This window comes from Vulpes lagopus, chromosome 10, assembly GCF_018345385.1.
Source record: "Vulpes lagopus strain Blue_001 chromosome 10, ASM1834538v1, whole genome shotgun sequence".
NCBI classification, from domain to species: domain Eukaryota; kingdom Metazoa; phylum Chordata; class Mammalia; order Carnivora; family Canidae; genus Vulpes; species Vulpes lagopus.
The window spans coordinates 56,298,343-56,321,193 of NC_054833.1; the positions used below are offsets into that span (position 1 = coordinate 56,298,343).

General features: G+C 41.4%; 1 protein-coding gene across 2 annotated transcripts in view; it reads left to right on the forward strand.

Moving 5' to 3' along the window:
• TRPC6 (transient receptor potential cation channel subfamily C member 6) overlaps window positions 1-22,851 on the forward strand; it is a 122,100-nt gene that overhangs the window by 66,921 nt on the left and 32,328 nt on the right. For both annotated transcript variants that reach the window (XR_005990109.1, XM_041769918.1), the window contains exon 2: window positions 21,282-22,056. Coding sequence is in view for 1 of the 2 variants with exons in the window: in XM_041769918.1 (XP_041625852.1) it covers window positions 21,282-22,056 (775 nt within the window). In the remaining variant the exon portion in view is untranslated. The remainder of the gene's footprint in view (window positions 1-21,281; window positions 22,057-22,851) is intronic.

The window sequence follows — 22,851 nt, forward strand, 5'->3', positions numbered from 1 at the left end:
GATTGGATTGTTTGTTTCTTTGGTGTTGAGTTTAATAAGTTCTTTATAGATTTTGGAAACTAGCCCTTTATCTGATATGTCATTTGCAAATATCTTCTCCCATTCTGTAGGTTGTCTTTTAGTTTTGTTGACTGTATCCTTTGCTGTGCAAAAGCTTCTTATCTTGATGAAGTCCCAATAGTTCCTTTTTGCTTTTGTTTCTTTTGCCTTTGTGGATGTATCTGGCAAGAAGTTACTGTGGCCGAGTTCAAAAAGGGTGTTGCCTGTGTTCTCTTCTATGATTTTGATGGACTCTTGTCTCACATTTAGATCTCTCATCCATTTTGAGTTTATCTTTGTGTATGGTGAAAGAGAGTGTTCTAGTTTCATTCTTCTGCATGTGGATGTCCAATTTTCCCAACACCATTTATTGAAGAGACTGTCTTTCTTCCAATGGATAGTCTTTCCTCCTTTATCGAATATTAGATGACCATACATTTCAAGGTCCACTTCTGGGTTCTCTATTCTGTTCCATTGATCTATGTGTCTGTTTTTGTGCCAGTACCACACTGTCTTGATGACCACAGCTTTGTAGTACAACCTGAAATCTGGCATTGTGATGCCCCCAGCTATGGTTTTCTTTTTTAAAATTCCCCTGGCTATTTGGGGTCTTTTCTGATTCCACACAAATCTTAAAATAATTTTTTCTAACTCTCTGAAGAAAGTCCATGGTATTTTGATAGGGATTGCATTAAACGTGTAAATTGCCCTGGGTAACATTGACATTTTTACAGTATTAATTCTGCCAATCCATGAGCATGGAATATTTTTCCATCTCTTTGTGTCTTCCTCAATTTCTTTCAGAAGTGTTCTTTAGTTTTTAGGGTATAGATCTTTTACCTCTTTGGTTAGGTTTATTCCTAGGTATCTTATGCTTTTGGGTGCAATTGTAAATGGGATTGACTCCTTAATTTCTCTTTCTTCAGTCTCATTGTTAGTGTATAGAAATGCCATTGATTTCTGGGCATTGATTTTGTATCCTGCCACACTACCAAATTGCTGTATGAGTTCTAGCAATCTTGGGGTGGAGGCTTTTGGGTTTTGTATGTAGAGTATCATGTCATCGGCGAAGAGGGAGAGTTTGACTTCTTCTTTGCCAATTTGAATGCCTTTAATGTCTTTTTGTTGTCTGATTGCTGAGGCGAGGACTTCCAGAACAATGCTGAACAGCAGTGGTGAGAGTGGACATCCCTGTCTTGTTCCTGATCTTAGGGGAAAGGCTCCCGGTGCTTCCCCATTGAGAATGATATTTGCTGTGGGCTTTTTGTAAATGGCTTTTAAGATGTCGAGGAAAGTTCCCTCTATCCCAACACTCTGAAGGGTTTTGATCAGGAATGGATGCTGTATTTTGTCAAATGCTTTCTCTGCATCTAATGAGAGGATCATATGGTTCTTGGTTTTTCCCTTGCTGATATGATGAATCACATTGATGGTTTTACGAGTGTTGAACCAGCCTTGTGTCCCGGGGATAAATCCTACTTGGTCATGGTGAATAATTTTCTTAATGTGTTGTTGGATCCTATTGGCTAGTATCTTGTTGAGAATTTTTGCATCCATGTTCATCAGGGATATTGGTCTGTAATTCTCCTTTTTGGTGGGGTCTTTGTCTGGTTTCAGAATTAAGGTGATGCTGGCCTCATAGAACGAATTTGGAAGTACTCCATCTCTTTCTATCTTTCCAAACAGCTTTAGTAGAATAGGTATGATTTCTTCTTTAAACGTTTGATAGAATTCCCCTGGGAAGCCATCTGGCCCTGGACTCTTGTGTCTTGGGAGGTTTTTGATGACTGCTTCAATTTCCTCCCTGGTTATTGGCCTGTTCAGGTTTTCTGTTTCTTCCTGCTCCAGTTTTGGTAGTTTGTGGCTTTCTAGGAATGCGTCCATTTCTTCTAGATTTCCTAATTTATTGGCGTACAGCTGTTCATAATATGTTTTTAAAATCGTTTGTATTTCCTTGGTGTTGGTAGTGATCTCTCCTTTCTCATTCATGATTTTATTAATCTGAGTCTTCTCTCTCTTCTTTTTAATAAGGTTGGCTAATGGTTTATCTATCTTATTAATTCTTTCAAAGAACCAATTCCTCGTTTTGTTGATCTGTTCCACAGTTCTTTTGGTCTCGATTTCATTTAGTTCTGCTCTAATTTTAATTAACTGTCTTCTTCTGCTGGGGGTGGGGTCCATTTGTTGCTTTTTCTCTAGTTCCTTTATGTGTAAGGTGAGCTTTTGAATTTGAGTTATTTCCAGTTTTTGAATGGATGCTTGTATTGCGATGTATTTCCCCCTCAGGACTGCTTTTGCTGCATCCCAAAGATTTTGAACGGTTGTATCTTCATTCTCATTAGTTTCCATGAATCTTTTTAATTCTTCCTTAATTTCCTGGTTGACCTTTTCATCTTTTAGCAGGATGGTCCTTAACCTCCACGTGTTTGTGGTCCTTCCATACTTCTTGTTGTGATTAAGTTCTAATTTCAAGGCATTATGGTCTGAGAATATACAGGGGACTATCCCGATCTTTTGGTATCGGTTCAGACCCGATTTGTGACCCAGTATGTGGTCTATTCTGGAGAAAGTTCCATGTGCATTTGAGAAGAATGTGTATTCAGTTGAGTTTGGATGTAAAGTTCTGTAGATATCTGTGAAATCCATCTGGTCCAGTGTATCACTTAAAGCTCTCATTTCTTTGGAGATGTTGTGCTTAGAAGACCTATCCAGGGTAGAAAGAGCTAGATTGAAGTCACCCAAGTATAAGTGTATTATTATCAAGGTATTTCTTGAGTTTGGTTATTAATTGGTTTAAATATTTGGCAGCTCCCACATTCGGGGCATATATATTGAGGATTGTTAAGTCCTCTTGTTGGATAGATCCTTTGAGTATGAGATAGTGTCCCTCTTCATCTCTCACTATAGTCTTTGGGGTAAATTTTAATTTATCTGATATAAGGATGGCAACCCCTGCTTTCTTTTGAGGACCTTTTGAATGGTAAATGGTTCTCCAACCTTTTATTTTCAGGTTGTAGGTGTCCTTCTGTCTAAAATGAGTCTCTTGTAGACAGCAAATAGATGGGTCCTGCTTTTTTATCCAGTCTGAAACCCTGCGCCTTTTGATGGGGTCATTAAGCCCGTTCACGTTAAGAGTTACTATTGAGGGATCCCTGGGTGGTGCAGCGGTTTGGCGCCTGCCTTTGGCCCAGGGCGCGATCCTGGAGACCTGGGATCGAATCCCACATCGGGCTCCTGGTGCATGGAGCCTGCTTCTGTCTCTGCCTCTCTCTCTCTCTCTCTCTCTCTCTCTGTGACTATCATAAATAAAAATTTAAAAAAATAATAAAAAAAAGAGTTACTATTGATAGATATGAATTTAGTGTCATGATGATATCTATTCAGTCCTTGTTTTTGTGGATTGTTCCACTGAACTTCTTCTTAAAGGGGAATTTTAAGAGTCCCCCTTAAAATTTCTTGCAGAGCTGGTTTGGAGGTTACATATTCTTTCAGTTCCTGCCTGTCTTGGAAGCTCTTTATCTCTCCTTCCATTTTGAATGAAAGCCTTGCTGGGTAAAGTATTCTTGGTTGCATGTTCTTTTCATTTAGTACCCCGGATATATCCTGCCAGCCCTTTCTGGCCTGCCAGGTCTCTGTGGAGAGGTCTGCTGTTACCCTAATATTCCTCCCCATAAAAGTCAGGGACTTTTTTTCTCTTGCTGCTTAAGGATCTTCTCCTTATCTTTGGAATTTGCAAGCTTCACTATTAAATGTCGAGGTGTTGAACGGTTTTTGTTGATTTTCGCGGGGGATCTCTCTATTTCTTGGATCTGAATGCCTGTTTCCCTTCCCAGATTCGGAAAGTTTTCAGCTAGGATTTGTTCAAATACATATTCTGGCCCTCTGTCCCTTTCGGCGCCCTCAGGAACCCCAATTAAACGTAGGTTTTTCTTCCTCAGGCTGTCATTTATTTCCCTTAATCTATCCTCATGATCTTTTAATTGCTTGTCTCTTTTTTCCTCAGTTTCCCTCTTTGCCATCAACTTGTCTTCTATGTCACTCACTCGTTCTTCCACCTCGTTAAGCCTCGTCGTTAGGACTTCTAGGTTGGATTGCATCTCATTTAATTGATTTTTAATTTCTGCCTGATTGGATCTAAATTCTGCAGTCATGAAGTCTCTTGAGTCCTTTATGGTTTTTTCTAGAGCCACCAGTAGCTGTATAATAGTGCTTCTGAATTGGCTTTCTGACATTGAATTGTAATCCAGATTTTGTAACTCAGTGGGAGAGAGGACTGTTTCTGATTCTTTTTTTTGAGGTGAGGTTTTCCTTCTAGTCATTTTGCTCAGTGCAGAGTGGCCAAATACAAGTTGTATTGGGAAAAGGAGAAAAAGAGAGAGAAGGAAAGAAAAGAGAAAAAGAAAAAAGAGAAAGAAGAAAAAAAGGGGGAAAAAGAGAAGAAAAAGAGAAAGAAAAAGAAAGAAAGGAGAAAAAAAAGGGGGGTGGGGTGGGGGAAGCAATCAGAAATCAAGAAGAAAGAAAGAAAAAAAAGCACAAAACAAGACAAAAACAAAAAAAAAACCCGGGGGAGTATCTTCCGATTCTGTATACTTTAAGTCCCTTGACTTCCCCTGGAACTGGTCCGTCTTGCTGGTCTTCTGGGGGGAGGGGCCTGCTGTACTGATTCTCAGGTGTTAGCACTTGGGGGAGCTGCTCTGCCCCTGCCTGGTGCAGGGCTCAGTGGGGGTTGTTCACCCCGTGAGGCCCCGGGAGGAAGCCACAGTGGCGGGGGCAGCTCTGGGACCCTGGAGTCAGCTCCCGCAGTAACTCCGTTCCCTGATGGCAAGTGATGCAGAGCATTTTCTCATGTGCTTGTTGGCCATGTCCATGTCTTCCTCTGTAAGATTTCTCTTCATGTCTTTTGCCCATTTCATGATTGGATTGTTTGTTTCTTTGGTGTTGAGTTTAATAAGTTCTTTATAGATTTTGGAAACTAGCCCTTTATCTGATATGTCATTTGCAAATATCTTCTCCCATTCTGTAGGTTGTCTTTTAGTTTTGTTGACTGTATCCTTTGCTGTGCAAAAGCTTCTTATCTTGATGAAGTCCCAATAGTTCCTCTTTTTGTTTTCTTTTGCCTTTGTGGATGTATCTGGCAAGAAGTTACTGTGGCCGAGTTCAAAAAGGGTGTTGCCTGTGTTCTCTTCTATGATTTTGATGGACTCTTGTCTCACATTTAGATCTCTCATCCATTTTGAGTTTATCTTTGTGTATGGTGAAAGAGAGTGTTCTAGTTTCATTCTTCTGCATGTGGATGTCCAATTTTCCCAACACCATTTATTGAAGAGACTGTCTTTCTTCCAATGGATAGTCTTTCCTCCTTTATCGAATATTAGATGACCATACATTTCAAGGTCCACTTCTGGGTTCTCTATTCTGTTCCATTGATCTATGTGTCTGTTTTTGTGCCAGTACCACACTGTCTTGATGACCACAGCTTTGTAGTACAACCTGAAATCTGGCATTGTGATGCCCCCAGCTATGGTTTTCTTTTTTAAAATTCCCCTGGCTATTTGGGGTCTTTTCTGATTCCACACAAATCTTAAAATAATTTTTTCTAACTCTCTGAAGAAAGTCCATGGTATTTTGATAGGGATTGCATTAAACGTGTAAATTGCCCTGGGTAACATTGACATTTTTACAGTATTAATTCTGCCAATCCATGAGCATGGAATATTTTTCCATCTCTTTGTGTCTTCCTCAATTTCTTTCAGAAGTGTTCTTTAGTTTTTAGGGTATAGATCTTTTACCTCTTTGGTTAGGTTTATTCCTAGGTATCTTATGCTTTTGGGTGCAATTGTAAATGGGATTGACTCCTTAATTTCTCTTTCTTCAGTCTCATTGTTAGTGTATAGAAATGCCATTGATTTCTGGGCATTGATTTTGTATCCTGCCACACTACCAAATTGCTGTATGAGTTCTAGCAATCTTGGGGTGGAGGCTTTTGGGTTTTGTATGTAGAGTATCATGTCATCGGCGAAGAGGGAGAGTTTGACTTCTTCTTTGCCAATTTGAATGCCTTTAATGTCTTTTTGTTGTCTGATTGCTGAGGCGAGGACTTCCAGAACAATGCTGAACAGCAGTGGTGAGAGTGGACATCCCTGTCTTGTTCCTGATCTTAGGGGAAAGGCTCCCGGTGCTTCCCCATTGAGAATGATATTTGCTGTGGGCTTTTTGTAAATGGCTTTTAAGATGTCGAGGAAAGTTCCCTCTATCCCAACACTCTGAAGGGTTTTGATCAGGAATGGATGCTGTATTTTGTCAAATGCTTTCTCTGCATCTAATGAGAGGATCATATGGTTCTTGGTTTTTCCCTTGCTGATATGATGAATCACATTGATGGTTTTACGAGTGTTGAACCAGCCTTGTGTCCCGGGGATAAATCCTACTTGGTCATGGTGAATAATTTTCTTAATGTGTTGTTGGATCCTATTGGCTAGTATCTTGTTGAGAATTTTTGCATCCATGTTCATCAGGGATATTGGTCTGTAATTCTCCTTTTTGGTGGGGTCTTTGTCTGGTTTCAGAATTAAGGTGATGCTGGCCTCATAGAACGAATTTGGAAGTACTCCATCTCTTTCTATCTTTCCAAACAGCTTTAGTAGAATAGGTATGATTTCTTCTTTAAACGTTTGATAGAATTCCCCTGGGAAGCCATCTGGCCCTGGACTCTTGTGTCTTGGGAGGTTTTTGATGACTGCTTCAATTTCCTCCCTGGTTATTGGCCTGTTCAGGTTTTCTGTTTCTTCCTGCTCCAGTTTTGGTAGTTTGTGGCTTTCTAGGAATGCGTCCATTTCTTCTAGATTTCCTAATTTATTGGCGTACAGCTGTTCATAATATGTTTTTAAAATCGTTTGTATTTCCTTGGTGTTGGTAGTGATCTCTCCTTTCTCATTCATGATTTTATTAATCTGAGTCTTCTCTCTCTTCTTTTTAATAAGGTTGGCTAATGGTTTATCTATCTTATTAATTCTTTCAAAGAACCAATTCCTCGTTTTGTTGATCTGTTCCACAGTTCTTTTGGTCTCGATTTCATTTAGTTCTGCTCTAATTTTAATTAACTGTCTTCTTCTGCTGGGGGTGGGGTCCATTTGTTGCTTTTTCTCTAGTTCCTTTATGTGTAAGGTGAGCTTTTGAATTTGAGTTATTTCCAGTTTTTGAATGGATGCTTGTATTGCGATGTATTTCCCCCTCAGGACTGCTTTTGCTGCATCCCAAAGATTTTGAACGGTTGTATCTTCATTCTCATTAGTTTCCATGAATCTTTTTAATTCTTCCTTAATTTCCTGGTTGACCTTTTCATCTTTTAGCAGGATGGTCCTTAACCTCCACGTGTTTGTGGTCCTTCCATACTTCTTGTTGTGATTAAGTTCTAATTTCAAGGCATTATGGTCTGAGAATATACAGGGGACTATCCCGATCTTTTGGTATCGGTTCAGACCCGATTTGTGACCCAGTATGTGGTCTATTCTGGAGAAAGTTCCATGTGCATTTGAGAAGAATGTGTATTCAGTTGAGTTTGGATGTAAAGTTCTGTAGATATCTGTGAAATCCATCTGGTCCAGTGTATCACTTAAAGCTCTCATTTCTTTGGAGATGTTGTGCTTAGAAGACCTATCCAGGGTAGAAAGAGCTAGATTGAAGTCACCCAAGTATAAGTGTATTATTATCAAGGTATTTCTTGAGTTTGGTTATTAATTGGTTTAAATATTTGGCAGCTCCCACATTCGGGGCATATATATTGAGGATTGTTAAGTCCTCTTGTTGGATAGATCCTTTGAGTATGAGATAGTGTCCCTCTTCATCTCTCACTATAGTCTTTGGGGTAAATTTTAATTTATCTGATATAAGGATGGCAACCCCTGCTTTCTTTTGAGGACCTTTTGAATGGTAAATGGTTCTCCAACCTTTTATTTTCAGGTTGTAGGTGTCCTTCTGTCTAAAATGAGTCTCTTGTAGACAGCAAATAGATGGGTCCTGCTTTTTTATCCAGTCTGAAACCCTGCGCCTTTTGATGGGGTCATTAAGCCCGTTCACGTTAAGAGTTACTATTGAGGGATCCCTGGGTGGTGCAGCGGTTTGGCGCCTGCCTTTGGCCCAGGGCGCGATCCTGGAGACCTGGGATCGAATCCCACATCGGGCTCCTGGTGCATGGAGCCTGCTTCTGTCTCTGCCTCTCTCTCTCTCTCTCTCTCTCTCTCTGTGACTATCATAAATAAAAATTTAAAAAAATAATAAAAAAAAGAGTTACTATTGATAGATATGAATTTAGTGTCATGATGATATCTATTCAGTCCTTGTTTTTGTGGATTGTTCCACTGAACTTCTTCTTAAAGGGGAATTTTAAGAGTCCCCCTTAAAATTTCTTGCAGAGCTGGTTTGGAGGTTACATATTCTTTCAGTTCCTGCCTGTCTTGGAAGCTCTTTATCTCTCCTTCCATTTTGAATGAAAGCCTTGCTGGGTAAAGTATTCTTGGTTGCATGTTCTTTTCATTTAGTACCCCGGATATATCCTGCCAGCCCTTTCTGGCCTGCCAGGTCTCTGTGGAGAGGTCTGCTGTTACCCTAATATTCCTCCCCATAAAAGTCAGGGACTTTTTTTCTCTTGCTGCTTTAAGGATCTTCTCCTTATCTTTGGAATTTGCAAGCTTCACTATTAAATGTCGAGGTGTTGAACGGTTTTTGTTGATTTTCGCGGGGGATCTCTCTATTTCTTGGATCTGAATGCCTGTTTCCCTTCCCAGATTCGGAAAGTTTTCAGCTAGGATTTGTTCAAATACATATTCTGGCCCTCTGTCCCTTTCGGCGCCCTCAGGAACCCCAATTAAACGTAGGTTTTTCTTCCTCAGGCTGTCATTTATTTCCCTTAATCTATCCTCATGATCTTTTAATTGCTTGTCTCTTTTTTCCTCAGTTTCCCTCTTTGCCATCAACTTGTCTTCTATGTCACTCACTCGTTCTTCCACCTCGTTAAGCCTCGTCGTTAGGACTTCTAGGTTGGATTGCATCTCATTTAATTGATTTTTAATTTCTGCCTGATTGGATCTAAATTCTGCAGTCATGAAGTCTCTTGAGTCCTTTATGGTTTTTTCTAGAGCCACCAGTAGCTGTATAATAGTGCTTCTGAATTGGCTTTCTGACATTGAATTGTAATCCAGATTTTGTAACTCAGTGGGAGAGAGGACTGTTTCTGATTCTTTTTTTTGAGGTGAGGTTTTCCTTCTAGTCATTTTGCTCAGTGCAGAGTGGCCAAATACAAGTTGTATTGGGAAAAGGAGAAAAAGAGAGAGAAGGAAAGAAAAGAGAAAAAGAAAAAAGAGAAAGAAGAAAAAAAGGGGGAAAAAGAGAAGAAAAAGAGAAAGAAAAAGAAAGAAAGGAGAAAAAAAAGGGGGGTGGGGTGGGGGAAGCAATCAGAAATCAAGAAGAAAGAAAGAAAAAAAAGCACAAAACAAGACAAAAACAAAAAAAACCCGGGGGAGTATCTTCCGATTCTGTATACTTTAAGTCCCTTGACTTCCCCTGGAACTGGTCCGTCTTGCTGGTCTTCTGGGGGAGGGGCCTGCTGTACTGATTCTCAGGTGTTAGCACTTGGGGGAGCTGCTCTGCCCCTGCCTGGTGCAGGGCTCAGTGGGGGTTGTTCACCCCGTGAGGCCCCGGGAGGAAGCCACAGTGGCGGGGGCAGCTCTGGGACCCTGGAGTCAGCTCCCGCAGTAACTCCGGGGCTCTCCGTCTGCAGGGCCTGGGGGCTCCCGGGCGGGGCCGCTGATCTGCTCAGTTCCAGGCAGGAGCGTCCTTGCTGTCCTGGGCCCTCCCGGCCTCTGCCTGTCCCGGGGGAGGCGGGATCCTGGGCTGTGTCCCGGCGCCCTGTGCTCCGGGGCCTGCGCTGGTGGATTCGCGCTCCCGCCCCGCAGCCCCCTCCGCGGAGCCGCCGCCCGAGCCCCTCCGAGCTGCTCCGGTCCCGCCGAGCGCTGCAGCCCTTAGGGAGCTCGGCGCATCTCCCGGGGCGCAGTTCCTCTGTTACTGTCCCAGGGAGCCCGAGGGCATCCCCGCCTTTCTGGGGATCCTGCTCCAATTCCCCGGGAGCCCCTTTTCGCCCGGGAAGGTTGGTGCAGCTCCTGCTTCTCCGGGACGGGGCTCTCCTGTCCTGGGGACACTCGCCCCGGCCTCAGCCCGGCTCCTCGCGGGGCCCCTCCCCCTTGGAGGCCTTTTGTTCCTTTATTTCTTTTTCCCCGTCTTCCTACCTTGATAGAAGCGCGAACTCTTCTCACTGTAGCGTTCCAGCTGGTCTCTTTAAATCTCAGGCCGAATTCGTAGATTTTCAGGATGATTTGAAAGTTTTCTAGGTAATTTGTTGAGGACAGGTGACTTGGAGACCCTACTCTTCCGGCATCTTGCCCCTCCCCCCCCATCGTGCCCCTCCCCCCCGTGTTGAGTTTAATAACTTCTTTATAGATCTTGATAACTAACCCTTTATCTGATATGTCATTTGCAACTATCTTCTCCCATTCTGTAGGTTGTCTTTTAGTTGTGTGGACTATTTCTTTTGCTGTGCAGAAGCTTATTATCTGGATGAAATCCCAAGGGTTCACTTCTGCTTTTGTTTCCCTTGCCTTCATAGATGTATCTTGCAAGAATTTGCTGTGGCCAAGTTCAAAAAGCCTGTTGCCTGTGTTCTCCTCTAGGATTTTGATGGATTCTTGTCTCACATTTAGATCTTTCATGCATTCTGAGTTTATCTTTGTGTATAGTGTAAGAGAATGGTCTAGTTTCATTCTGCACGTGGATGTCCAATTTTCCCAGCACCATTTATGAAGAGACTGTCCTTTTTCCAGTAGATAGTCTTTCCTCCTTTGTCGAATATTACTTGACCATAGAGTTGAGGGCCCATTTCTGGGTTCTCTATTCTGTTCCATTGATTTATGTGTCTGTTCTTGTGCCAGTACCACAGTTTCTTCATGATCACAACTTTGTAGCACAACTTGAAATCTGGCATTGTGATGCCCCCAGATATGGTTTTCTTTTTCAATATTCCTCTAGCTATTCGAGGTCTTTTCTGATTCCACACAAATCTTAAAATTATTGCAACTCTGTGAAGAAAGTCCATAGTATTTTGATAGGGATTGCATTGAACCTATAAATTTCCCTGGGTAGCACAGACATTTTAGGAATATTTATTCTTCCAATCCATGACCAAGGAATATTTTTCCATCTCTTTACGTCTTCTTCAATTACTTTCAGAAGTGTTCTGTAGTCTTTAGGGTATAGGTTCTTTACCTCTTTGGTTAGGATTATGTCTAGGTATCTTATGCATTTGGATGCAATTGTAAATGGGATTGATTCTTTAATTTCCCTTTCTTCAGTCTCATTGTTAGTGTATAGAAATTCCACTGATTTCTGGGTATTGATTTTCTGTCCTGCCACATTGCTGAATTGCTGTATGAGTTCTAGCGATCTTGGGGTGGTGTCTTTTGGGTTTTCTATGTACAGTATCATGTCATCTGCAAAGAGGGAGAGTTTGACTTCTTCTTTGCCAATTTGAATGCCTTTTATTTCTTTTTGTTGTCTGATTGCTGAGACTAGGACTTGGACTTCTAGTAGTATGTTGAATAGCAGTGGTGAGAGTGGACATCCCTGTTGTATTACTGATCATAGGGGAAAGGCTACCAGTTTTTCCCCATTGAGAATGATATTTGCGGGATCCCTGGGTGGCGCAGCGGTTTGGCGCCTGCCTTTGGCCCAGGGCACGATCCTGGAGACCCGGGATCGAATCCCACATCAGGCTCCCGGTGCATGGAGCCTGCTTCTCCCTCCGCCTGTGTCCTTGCCTCTCTCTCTCTCTCTGTGACTATCATAAATAAAAAAAAAAAAAATTTTTTTTTTAAAAATTAAAAAAAAGAGAGAGAGAATGATATTTGCTGTGGGCTTTTCATAGATGGCTTTTAAGATGGTGAGGAACATTCCCTCTATCCCTACACTCTGAAGAGTTTTGATCAGGAATGGATGCTGTATTTTGTCAAATGCTTTCTCTGCATCTATTGAGAGGATCATATGGTTCTTGTTTTTTCTCTTGTTGATGTGATCTATCACATTGATTGTTTTATGGGTGTTGAACCAGCCTTGCATCCTGGGGATAAATCCCACTTGGTCATGGTGAATCCTAATGTACTGTTGGATCCTATTGGCTAGTATCTTGTTGAGAATTTTTGCATCCATGTTCATCAGGGAAATTGGTCTGTAATTCTCCTTTTTGGTGGGGTCTTTGTCTGGTTTTGGAATCAAGGTGATGCTGGCCTCATAAATCGAGTTTGGAAGTATTCCATCCCTTTCTATCCTTCAGAACAGCTTTAGTAGAATAGGTATTGTTTCTTCTATAAATGTGTGATACAATTCCCCTGGGAAGCCATCTGGCCCTGGACTTTTGTGTCTTGGGAGGTTTCTGATGACTGCTTCAATTTCCTTCTAGTCATTTTGCTCAGTGCAGAGTGGCTGTATGAGCAGGCTGTGTCAAGACTATCAACCACAACCTAAGTAAATTTCACCGTAGATGATTCTGACGAGGTCAGAGACCAGTAAATGAAAACAAAGATCAGAACAAAATAAAACAAAAGGACCACTAATGTGAAAAACAAATCTTAAAACAAAGTAGGAAAAAATAAAAGGTCAAAAATTTCAAAGAAGAAGAAAGAAAAAGATGAGAAAGAAACAAATGTAGAAAGGAAAAAGAGAAGAATAAAATGGTGGGTACTTAGATGGCAGTGGTGAAGGTGTTGTTGTGAAGGGAGAATGTAGTCTACCTGAGGGGTTCTAGAGGATGATCCTCTTGGTTCTGAGTGTATCAAGTTCTGTAAGTTAGAAGATGCTCAGTCCCAAATTTATATACTAGCAAGACTTGTAGAAAGCCCCAACTTTGACCACTGAAGCATAAATGGATAAAAGAGGGTTGCAGAATAAGAATGAAGAGAGAATATAATCTTACAGAATGAACTAACATCGTATTCCACTTGGTTTGGGTGCATGCTGGTCATGTTTTAGAAGAGATTAACTTCCACCATTGTAGAACAAAATGAGGCAGAAAAAACAAAAAAACCATATCTTGTATATTTCCCAAAATTAAATTGAGTATGTTGAAGGGAATCTAGAAGTGGAAAACGTATCTAAGACATGTAATTGTAGAAATTTAAAAGTCAAAAAGGAAGAAACATAAAAATGAAGAGGTGTTAAAATATTGTAGTTAAGGTGGGAAAAGGGAAAAATTTTGAAAATTTTTAGTCTGATATAAAAATGAGTTGTAATGGAAAAAGGGAAAAAAAATTTTTAAGTGGGAGGACCCTCTAGTTCTATATACTATAAATCCCTCGACTTCCCCTGGAGCTTTCCAGGGCTGCTTGGTCAAGAACTTGGTCTTCCCCTATTCTTCCAGCGGGTCTTCTGGGGGAGGGGTCCGCTGTGCTGATTCTCAGGTATGTGTGCTGGGTGGAGATGCTCTGCCCCCTGCCTGGTGCCAGGCTTAGTGTGAGCTGTTTATCCCGTGAGGCCTTTTTTCCCTGGTGGCCCCTCATCTCCCAGGCACAGGGTGAAACAAGGAGGAAAAACAACACTGGTGGCAGTCAGTTCTCCAGCCCTGGAGTCAGCTCCCCGCAGTAACTACCGCAGTCTCCCAGTTTGTCCTGGCCAAGATGCTCCCATGGCCGGTGTGGGTGCACTGATCTGCACAGCTTGCAGGGTGCCGAGCAGCAGGAGAGTTCTCATTGTCCTTGCCTTCCCCTCCTCTGCCTGTCCCAGGGGGAGTGCAGGATTGTGGGCTTTGTCCACTCTCAGAGCTCTGGGATTCGCGGTCTTGTGCTGCTGGAATTGCGTTTCTGGGGAGCCCGGCTCCCGAAGGCAGCAAGGTGCAGGCCCCTCTATCCGGAGCTGCCCACCTAACCCACTGGCTTCCCCCCACCCCCATGCCCCACCGGCTGCGCACTCCAGCCCTTTACCGAGGTCTGTCCACAGTTTGTGGTGCACTTACCCTGGGCACACTGCCTCTATTAGTGACTCTGGGAAACTGGAGGCTTCACTGACTGCCCCTCCAGCAATTCTGCCCAAATCCCTGCTGAGCACTTTCCCATGCCAGAAAAATCTGGTGTGGATTTTTAAAGTTCCCGCTTCTCCAGGGGTGGGCTTTCCTGTCCCAGAGGCTTTTGCCACCCTGCTTTAGCCTGGCTCCTTGCGGTGCCCCTCCCTGACTTGATTCTTTTTTTCTTTTCTCTTTTTTTTTTTTTTTTTTTCTCACCTTCTTACCTTGCTAGAATCAAAAACTCCTCTCTGTAGCATTCCGGCTTTCTCTCTTTAAATCTCAGGTCAAATTCATAGGTGTTCAGGATGTTTTGAAAGTTATCCAGGTAAGTTGGTGGAACCAGGTGAGTTGAGGACCCCTGCTCTTCTGTCATCTTGCCCTGCCCTCTGGGATTTACGATGTTATTCATATCTCCGGATCCACACAATGAGGTTCGGCCTGTGTTTTGTCAGTAGGGTTGTGCATCTTCTTTGCTGTTGGCTCTCTGGGAGCACGTGGGCTCCAGAAGCTTGGTTCTTGTTTAGTTTGCAATGTGCCTTTCTGCTAAGCCCTGGGAATCCTCTGGTGAACAAGAGACACAACAGTCCCTCCTCTCGGGACTTGGGAAGCCACCGCATATGCTGACTGCTCCTCAGCCCAGAGGGAGGGACAGATGTGTGTGGCCGGAGTAAGCAGACATGTAAAAACAGTCTCATTAGGATAAAAGGACTCTTATCATTCATTCTCCTAAAGTGTTTGGCAAAATTGCCAGTTGTGTTGACTGTTAATCTCTAAATACTTAAGTTCAACTTTTCCCATGGGTTATTGTGCAGATAATAAAATGTACATCCTGGAATTTCCTTCATTTTCACCTTCTGGCTGACTGTCGGCATTTTCGGCTCCCCTGTGCCTCGTGGATACTCACATGCCCTTTACATTCACACTGCTTTAGTACAACTGTGCTTTCCCTTTAAAATTTCAAGGATTTTTGAAACAACAAATAAAAAGTTAAGCTAGATACTTAATATAAAGCTTAGTTTGTATAAGAGCAATTCCATTTGGTAAAAGCACATTATATTTGAACAGGAAATAGAGATATTACATGCTATGGACTCAAAGCACACAGTCCATCTGACTCAGAAGCTAATTTGCATTACCAGCATTTTCAGTCAAGATGGATTATTCCATCTCTCACTATCTGGGGCAACTGGCACTATCTCGCCAGCAAAAAGTATCAGGAAAATGAGGTATGTAAAAACTATTGATTTTCATGACCTAATCAATATTTGAGGACCGAGGGGGCAGTGGCTAGATACATTCCTTCCTGGAACTGGTATTTATGTATTGTGATAAAACAAATTTTTAAAATACAGACATGAAAATGTAGCTTACTAAACATCTAATCATGTTACATGTGGCTAAATGGATGAATAAAAATTCCTAATAAATATTTTTCTTAAATAGAAGAACTGACTTTGCAAAAATATGCCCTTTAGCTGGAATGAAAATATCGCTTCTGTTGATATATTGTTTTGGGTGTCCCCTTTTCTAGTAGATGGTTTTACTAGGTTTCTTTGCAATTAAAGTACAGTTCTACAACATGGCCTTATAAAATCCATTCTTGAAGGGGTAAATGTAATCTAGCAGCATCTAATATCTTTCTTGAAAGTCTTAAAATGTGTATTCCTTGAAAAGTTATTTTACACATTTTGCTTTTGCATTTGAAAGGCAGGGATTAAGCAACACCACTTGTGACAAAATACAATACATAGAGCCTTTTTAGACTGCAGTTAGGGAAGGCGGGAGGCAGCAAAATATGCATTTTGTTGGGTCCCCCTACTGGCAGCCCTCCCTCTATCTCACCACCCATGCAAGAATGGGTGGTGTATGCCCACAGCATCTTCTCAGATGCGTTTATAAACATTGTATGTCTGGCTCCCCTCTAGACAGAGTGCCAAAGAAATGATGATAATCTAGGCCTTTTTATAAAAAGTGTATCTGAAATGTATGTCACTCCAGTGATTAATATTAGTGTTTGCAATGATGAGACAGGAGATGCTTTAAAAATGAAGAAAACAGGGCAGCCCAGGTGGCTCAGTGGTTTAGCACCACCTTCAGTCCAGGGCATGATCCTGGAGACCCGGGATCAAGTCCCACTTCTGGCTCTCTGCATGGAGCCTGTTTCTCCCTCTGCCTGTGTCTCTTCCTCTCTCTCTCTCTTTCTCTCTCTCTCTGTCTCTCATGAATAAATGAATAAACTCTTTTTTAAAAAATGAAGAAAACATTCCCTGTGGAAATGTTTTTGCTGTTTCCTCAAAATAATGGAAGCTATAGGTATGAAAGCCATAATAGTCTAGAAGGAAACAGGACATATCTTTATGAATAGTGGCTTGCTGGGTTAGGACCTGCCATTATTCAGATCTATAGGCATTCAGTCATAAATCAGTATTTTAAAATTTTGGAATTAAAGATGTCGCAACTCAAAATGAACTGAGTGTATATTACCTCAGTAATAGAATACAGAATATATACCTCAGTATATATTTAGAGGTGTTAGGTGAATGAATAACACTCTGGAAAACAGATTAAAAATTCGAATATGAGTAAAGTTACTGATAATAATTTTTCTTTCTTTAAAAAGACAAAAGCCAATCGATCACCATTGCAGTCCTTGCCTTTCTATTAGTCTTCCACCTGAATAATGGCTGAGAAGTGATGAAGCTGGTGATCTTCTTGTTCATAGAAATGCATATTCCTGTGGCCATGAGAAATAGTGAAACCCAAAATTAGGAGCTTTCCACATTTGTAATTTCAGTGGACCCCAGAAAAGCCTTGGTTAGAGTAATTATTTCACCCATTCTTGTGGAAGAAAAAGAACAAAACAGACTTGGTTCTTGGTCTTATTTTGTGTCTATTTTGTGCTTATTTGGTATTGTTTTAGTAGCATCAGAACTTCTTCCCCAAGTCCTCACTCTTAGTACTTTCATCCCACTTTTATTTTTTTAAAGATTTTTTTTTATTTTACGGGGGGGGGGGGGAGAGCATGCGAGAGAGAGAGAGAGAGAGAGAGAGAGAGAAAGAGAGAGAGAGAGAGAGTGAGCAGGCAGAGCCGCAGGCAGAGAGGGATAGAGAAGCAGACTCCCCTCTGACATGGGACTTGATCCCAGGACCTGAGCCAAAGGCAGATGCTTCACCAACAGAGCCCCTCAGGTGCCTCTCATCTTAACTGTTTTCTCTAGATTTTACAGTTTCTCTTTTTCGTTATCCATATTCAGCAGACCTTCCCCTTCCCTAAGGTGTGAGGTTCCTCTGGTCCTATCGCAGCAACTATGGGGGGAATGCTTGCAGGAGGCAGGACTGCAGGGGATTCTTAGAAGCCGGAAGAATGACAGAGAGAAGGGAAGGGGGTCAGAATCTCAGAAGAAAGAGGATGGATGGCTGCTTACATGACAAGTCTTGGTGATCTCTCTGCAGTTCGACCTCAGGTAACATTCTTTACTTCAGACATAATGCTGCCTTTCTAAAGACTCACCTCCAAGAATCATCTTTTGCCAAAAGTTACATTAGCAAATTATTCTGAGGGAAAATTGCACTTTTTTTAGAAAAGACTCTGGAATTAATACTTTTTTCAATAGAAAAGAATAGCTACAAAAATCACTAGCTTTTTGAGGAAAAACTCTGATACAAAATATAGAGGATGAAATATTCATTAAAAAGCAATTTATGACACCTAGTGGCTCAGTTGGTTGGGCATCTGCTTTCAGCTCAGGTCATGATCTCAGGGTCCTTGGATTGGCCCTGCTTTGGGTTTCCTGCCTAGGGGGGAGCCTGCTTCTCCCTCTCCCTCTGCTACTCCCCTGCTTGTGCTCTCTCTCTCTCTCTGTTAAATAAATAAATAAATAAAATCTTTTTGAAAAAGCAACTTAGAAGTAGATTCTCTGAAGTATTTGGATCTGTGTAGAGTCTTTATCACTAATGTCTCTGGATTTAGAGAAGAGAAGAAAATGTGTCTTTGAAAGAAGAAAAGGTGTTCTAAAGAACAAAAAGATGTTCTCGAGAATTAAAAACATAATAGCAGAGAAAAATTTTCAAAAGATATATTAGAGGATAAAGTTAGAGAAATGTCCAGAGTATAATACAAAAGCAAACAAACAAAACCCCTAAAAAACTAAAACCAAATCAATAAAAAAAACACACGCAATTAACTGGAAAATTGGAGAGAAAATATAAGAAAATTAAATGGTAATCCCAGAATGTCCAGCATCCAAAAGGAGTCCCAGAAACAACAGTGAGCCAGAAACAAAATTATCAGAGATGTGAGTAAAAAATATTTCTCAGAAAAAGAAAAAAAATATTTCTCAGAGGACACATTTTTTTCTAGATGAAAAGATTTACTGGGTGCACAGAATGATGGAGGAAAAGAGATTCCCTCCAATAAAAAACTATGTAATTTTAGGATAGCAGCAGCAAAGAGATATCCAGCCTCATATTTCCCAAGAGCTACTACAAAAATTAGTATCTAATAGAACAAGTCTTTCAAAATTATTTTCAACCTAGAATTCTCTACCCAGCCAAACTTTGAATTAAGATTGTTGATATTACAAACTCATTTTTAGACATGCAAAACCTGAAGGAATTTTCCTCTCCTGCTCGTTTTCTCTGTCAGCTCCTAGAAGATGTGCTGTCCTGGATTATGGGAGTGAACTGAGAGGGAGGAGGATCTGGGATACATTACATGAGGATCCATCACAAAAGTAAAGTGAAGAGAATCCTTGGGATGATGCCAAACAGAAGATCCAAGAACAACATACATTTGAATCTAGACCACAGCTGGGTCCAGGTTCATAGACACTCTTCAAGAAGCTAAAATTCAAAAAACACATAGCACATTGGATGAATTAAATGAAGATTTAGATTGAAGGAGTGTAGAGTTTTGTTGAATTAGTCATACATACACAGAACATTAAGCATATGAATACAGAAAGAGAATTTTTAATTACTGGGTTTCAGGACACAGAGAAGTAGTGCCAGGAAAGACACACGCATGTCAAAGCTTGGACTAGCACTGCATTATCCTAACATAATAGTTACACCATAACTATCCTGGAATGATATGGAGCTGTGAAACATGTTTGTATGTGTCCATGTGGGTGTGTGTATGAGAGGAGGGAGAATGTGAAAGTGAGCTAAATGCTCAGCTTCGGTGGGAAATCCATAGATAATGACAAACCTGGAAAATCAGAAATCACAATATTACTAAGTTATATGGATATAAGGATTGAAATTATAAAATAATCAGTTAAATAGTTGACATTCTTACCTCTGGGGATCAGAAAGTGGGGTAAATGAAGAACATAGGGTTGCTATTTTTTTATAACATGCTTATGGAGTCCTTAAATTGTGCATGTGCATAACTTGATAAAATTAAAAATGGAATTGAAAACAAAGCAATAGCTATAGAAATCAAAATAGATGTAAAAATCATTTTCTTAATATTTAACAAAAGTTCCCTATACAGTATCTAAAGACCTACTTTAAAAATTAATAGAATTGTGGCATATGTCTAGCCATTGGCCTGGGATAACATTTTAAATTTATTTTTTATGGTTTTATTTTTAAAGATTTTATGTGTTTATTTTAGAGAAAGAGAGTAGCAGGAGGAGCAGAGGGAGAGGAACAAGCAGACTCCTTGCTGAGCACAAAACTTGATGCAGAGTTCAGTCCCATGACTCTGAGATCATGACCTGAGCTGAAATCAAGAGTCAGATGCCTAACTGACTGAGCCACCCCGGTGCCTCGCTAGACATCATTTCTTAAATGTACAAAGTTGTCTCTTTAATAAAACATCAGGCTGGTTACTTTTGAAGAGAGACCAAGGATGGTGGAAGGGTTTATTGCTGAATGAGTCTATGGAAAGCATTGGTGAATGTGTCAGCATACTCTTTGAGCTCCTTAGAGAACCATAATCTGTTTCTGAGTGGCTGACATATCACTACTTCTTTGGGCATCACACTACCAGAGACAAGAGACTTGGTACCAAGATGGATAAGGACTCATAGAGAAACATAATTAGGCCACATTGGAGGGAAGGATCATTTATGGGGTCTTTGGACTGACTTTAATTTCTTCCTAATGGGAAATTTGTGACAGTTTTAGATGGATGGCTCTATAAACATTTATAAAGAAGGAAACATCTCTCACATCTATCATCAATCACACCTTTTCCCCTCTGAAATTTCAGGCCCCTGTCCTCCTAACATATCCCCTCTTTGTTCTGCAGGGATGGGCCCATGTGAGTCTGTGGTTAATGATAGTGATAAGGATTGAGTCTTAAACTATAAGATGTAAAGTTATAAATCAATAAGGGAAAAAAATCCCCATTGTAGCATTTGATTAGAGAAGGAATCACTTTCTCCTATCACAGAGTGAAGGCTTATCCTGAAGGCTACCACCTTTTTGACCACTGTCTTCATCATAGAGGTGTTCTTTCCCACCTGTACTGTAATCACAATGTTCTCATTTCCAGTGATTTTTAGAACACCTCGCAGAGTCCAAGTCTCAATTGTTCCCATTAATGAGACCTGTGCTGTAGCATCTGGTTGATCCCTGTGCTGGGGAAACTGTCTATTTGCACCCACTCTGTCTCACACTCCCAAAACATAACCTCCCCTGAGTCCTACACATCTTTCCGTCTTTAGCCTGTAACTTTCTCCTGGAAGCATCATTAGATAATGCTGCTCTAGGTTTATCATGACAAACAGCTGATGACAAGGCACTGTGTTGATTCCCAATTTCTTCCCTGAGACAGTAAGATTTATTAGGGCAGGAAAGTTTCTACTTTTGTCACCATTGGTTCTCCTGGGCCTTACAGCATCTGTGATCGACACATACCCGTTAATCCCTATGTGAACAGCACAGAGAGATGATAGGAATTGCCAGTCTCCATCCCAAATGGAAACATTGAAATCTGCAAAGTGCTTGGCTTTCTTAAAGGAGAAGTTCTTGGAATCCATTAACAAACACATCTTCATTTATATTATAGTTGGTCTAGAGCTGATGAGCAACATCTAATATACTTGAGGGTTGCATTAGATGAACAGCAGGTCATTTGGCACAGTAAAATGCTTTTAATATGATTTGTTCCAATCTTTCTATTTTATTACAGCCGGGACACCGACAGCAGACTGGCTCACCGGCGGCAGACGATTCTCCGTGAGAAGGGGAGAAGGCTAGCCAACCGGGGACCAGCATACATGTTTAATGATCACTCAACAAGCTTATCTGTTGAGGAGGAGCGTTTTTTAGATGCTGCTGAATACGGCAACATCCCGGTGGTGAGGAAGATGTTAGAAGAATGTCTCTCACTGAACGTCAACTGTGTAGATTACATGGGCCAGAATGCCCTGCAGTTGGCAGTGGCCAATGAGCATCTGGAAATCACAGAACTTCTTCTCAAGAAAGAAAACCTGTCTCGAGTTGGGGACGCTTTGCTTCTAGCTATTAGTAAAGGTTATGTTCGGATCGTGGAAGCTATTCTCAGCCATCCAGCTTTTGCTGAAGGCAAGAGGTTAGCAACCAGCCCCAGCCAGTCAGAACTCCAGCAAGATGATTTTTATGCATATGATGAAGATGGGACGCGGTTCTCTCATGATGTGACCCCAATCATTCTGGCTGCCCACTGCCAGGAATATGAAATAGTGCACACCCTCTTGCGGAAGGGTGCTCGGATTGAACGGCCTCATGATTATTTCTGCAAGTGCAGTGAATGCAACCAAAAACAGAAGCATGACTCCTTCAGCCACTCCAGATCTAGGATTAATGCCTATAAGGGCCTGGCAAGTCCAGCTTACCTATCACTGTCTAGTGAAGACCCAGTCATGACAGCTTTAGAACTTAGCAATGAGCTGGCAGTGCTGGCCAACATTGAGAAAGAGTTCAAGGTAGGTCTCTTACGTTAAGGACTTCACTCTCCAAAAGCCAGAGTCAAGGTATATCCATATGCTTCTAGTAGGTGCAGCATCATGCTAGTTACCATGGACAGGAAATAATTTTATATATTTTCTGAACAAACTCTTTGTTGTAATGAAAATGTAGTAAAACTTGTGATCACTGCCATTTTGAGATGGTCTACTGTAGACACTTTACATTTGTTATGTCTAATTCTTATCACAGCCTTGAGAAGATATGAGATACTTTTCAGATGAAATGGAGGCATAGAAAGGTTAATTAAGGCCCAAGACACACATCTGTTAATTGGCAAGCTGGGCTCAGAATCCAGGTATGCAGTACTCTAGAGCAGGTTCTGTCTCCTGGGGAACCATGTTTGGGTTCAAAGCATGGTGATAGGTGCCACTGAGGCCAGAAAGATGAATAAGCTGAAAGAAGTCCTGGTTTGACTGGAGAGACACATGTGCATGTAATAGATGTGATATAGAGAGAAGTGGAAATACTAGGTGAGCTATAGTCACTGTGCTCTGCAGTCCCAGTCAGTTCTCAGGGGAGTTACAGGTGCTATGGCATTTCAGCTGCATAGGGCAGAGTGCGAAGGATCTGGGGAGGCAGGGGAGGGAAAAGATATTTCAGAGCCAGATGACAGCAAAAACTATAGCTCGTAGCTACAAAAGAAGTAGTCAAGGAGTCTTTTTATAGAAGATGCATGGAGAGATATGCCAGATACCTCTCGGTCCACATGGTTTGTGCTGCATTTAGAGAGGATGAAAGCCCAGATTCCCAGC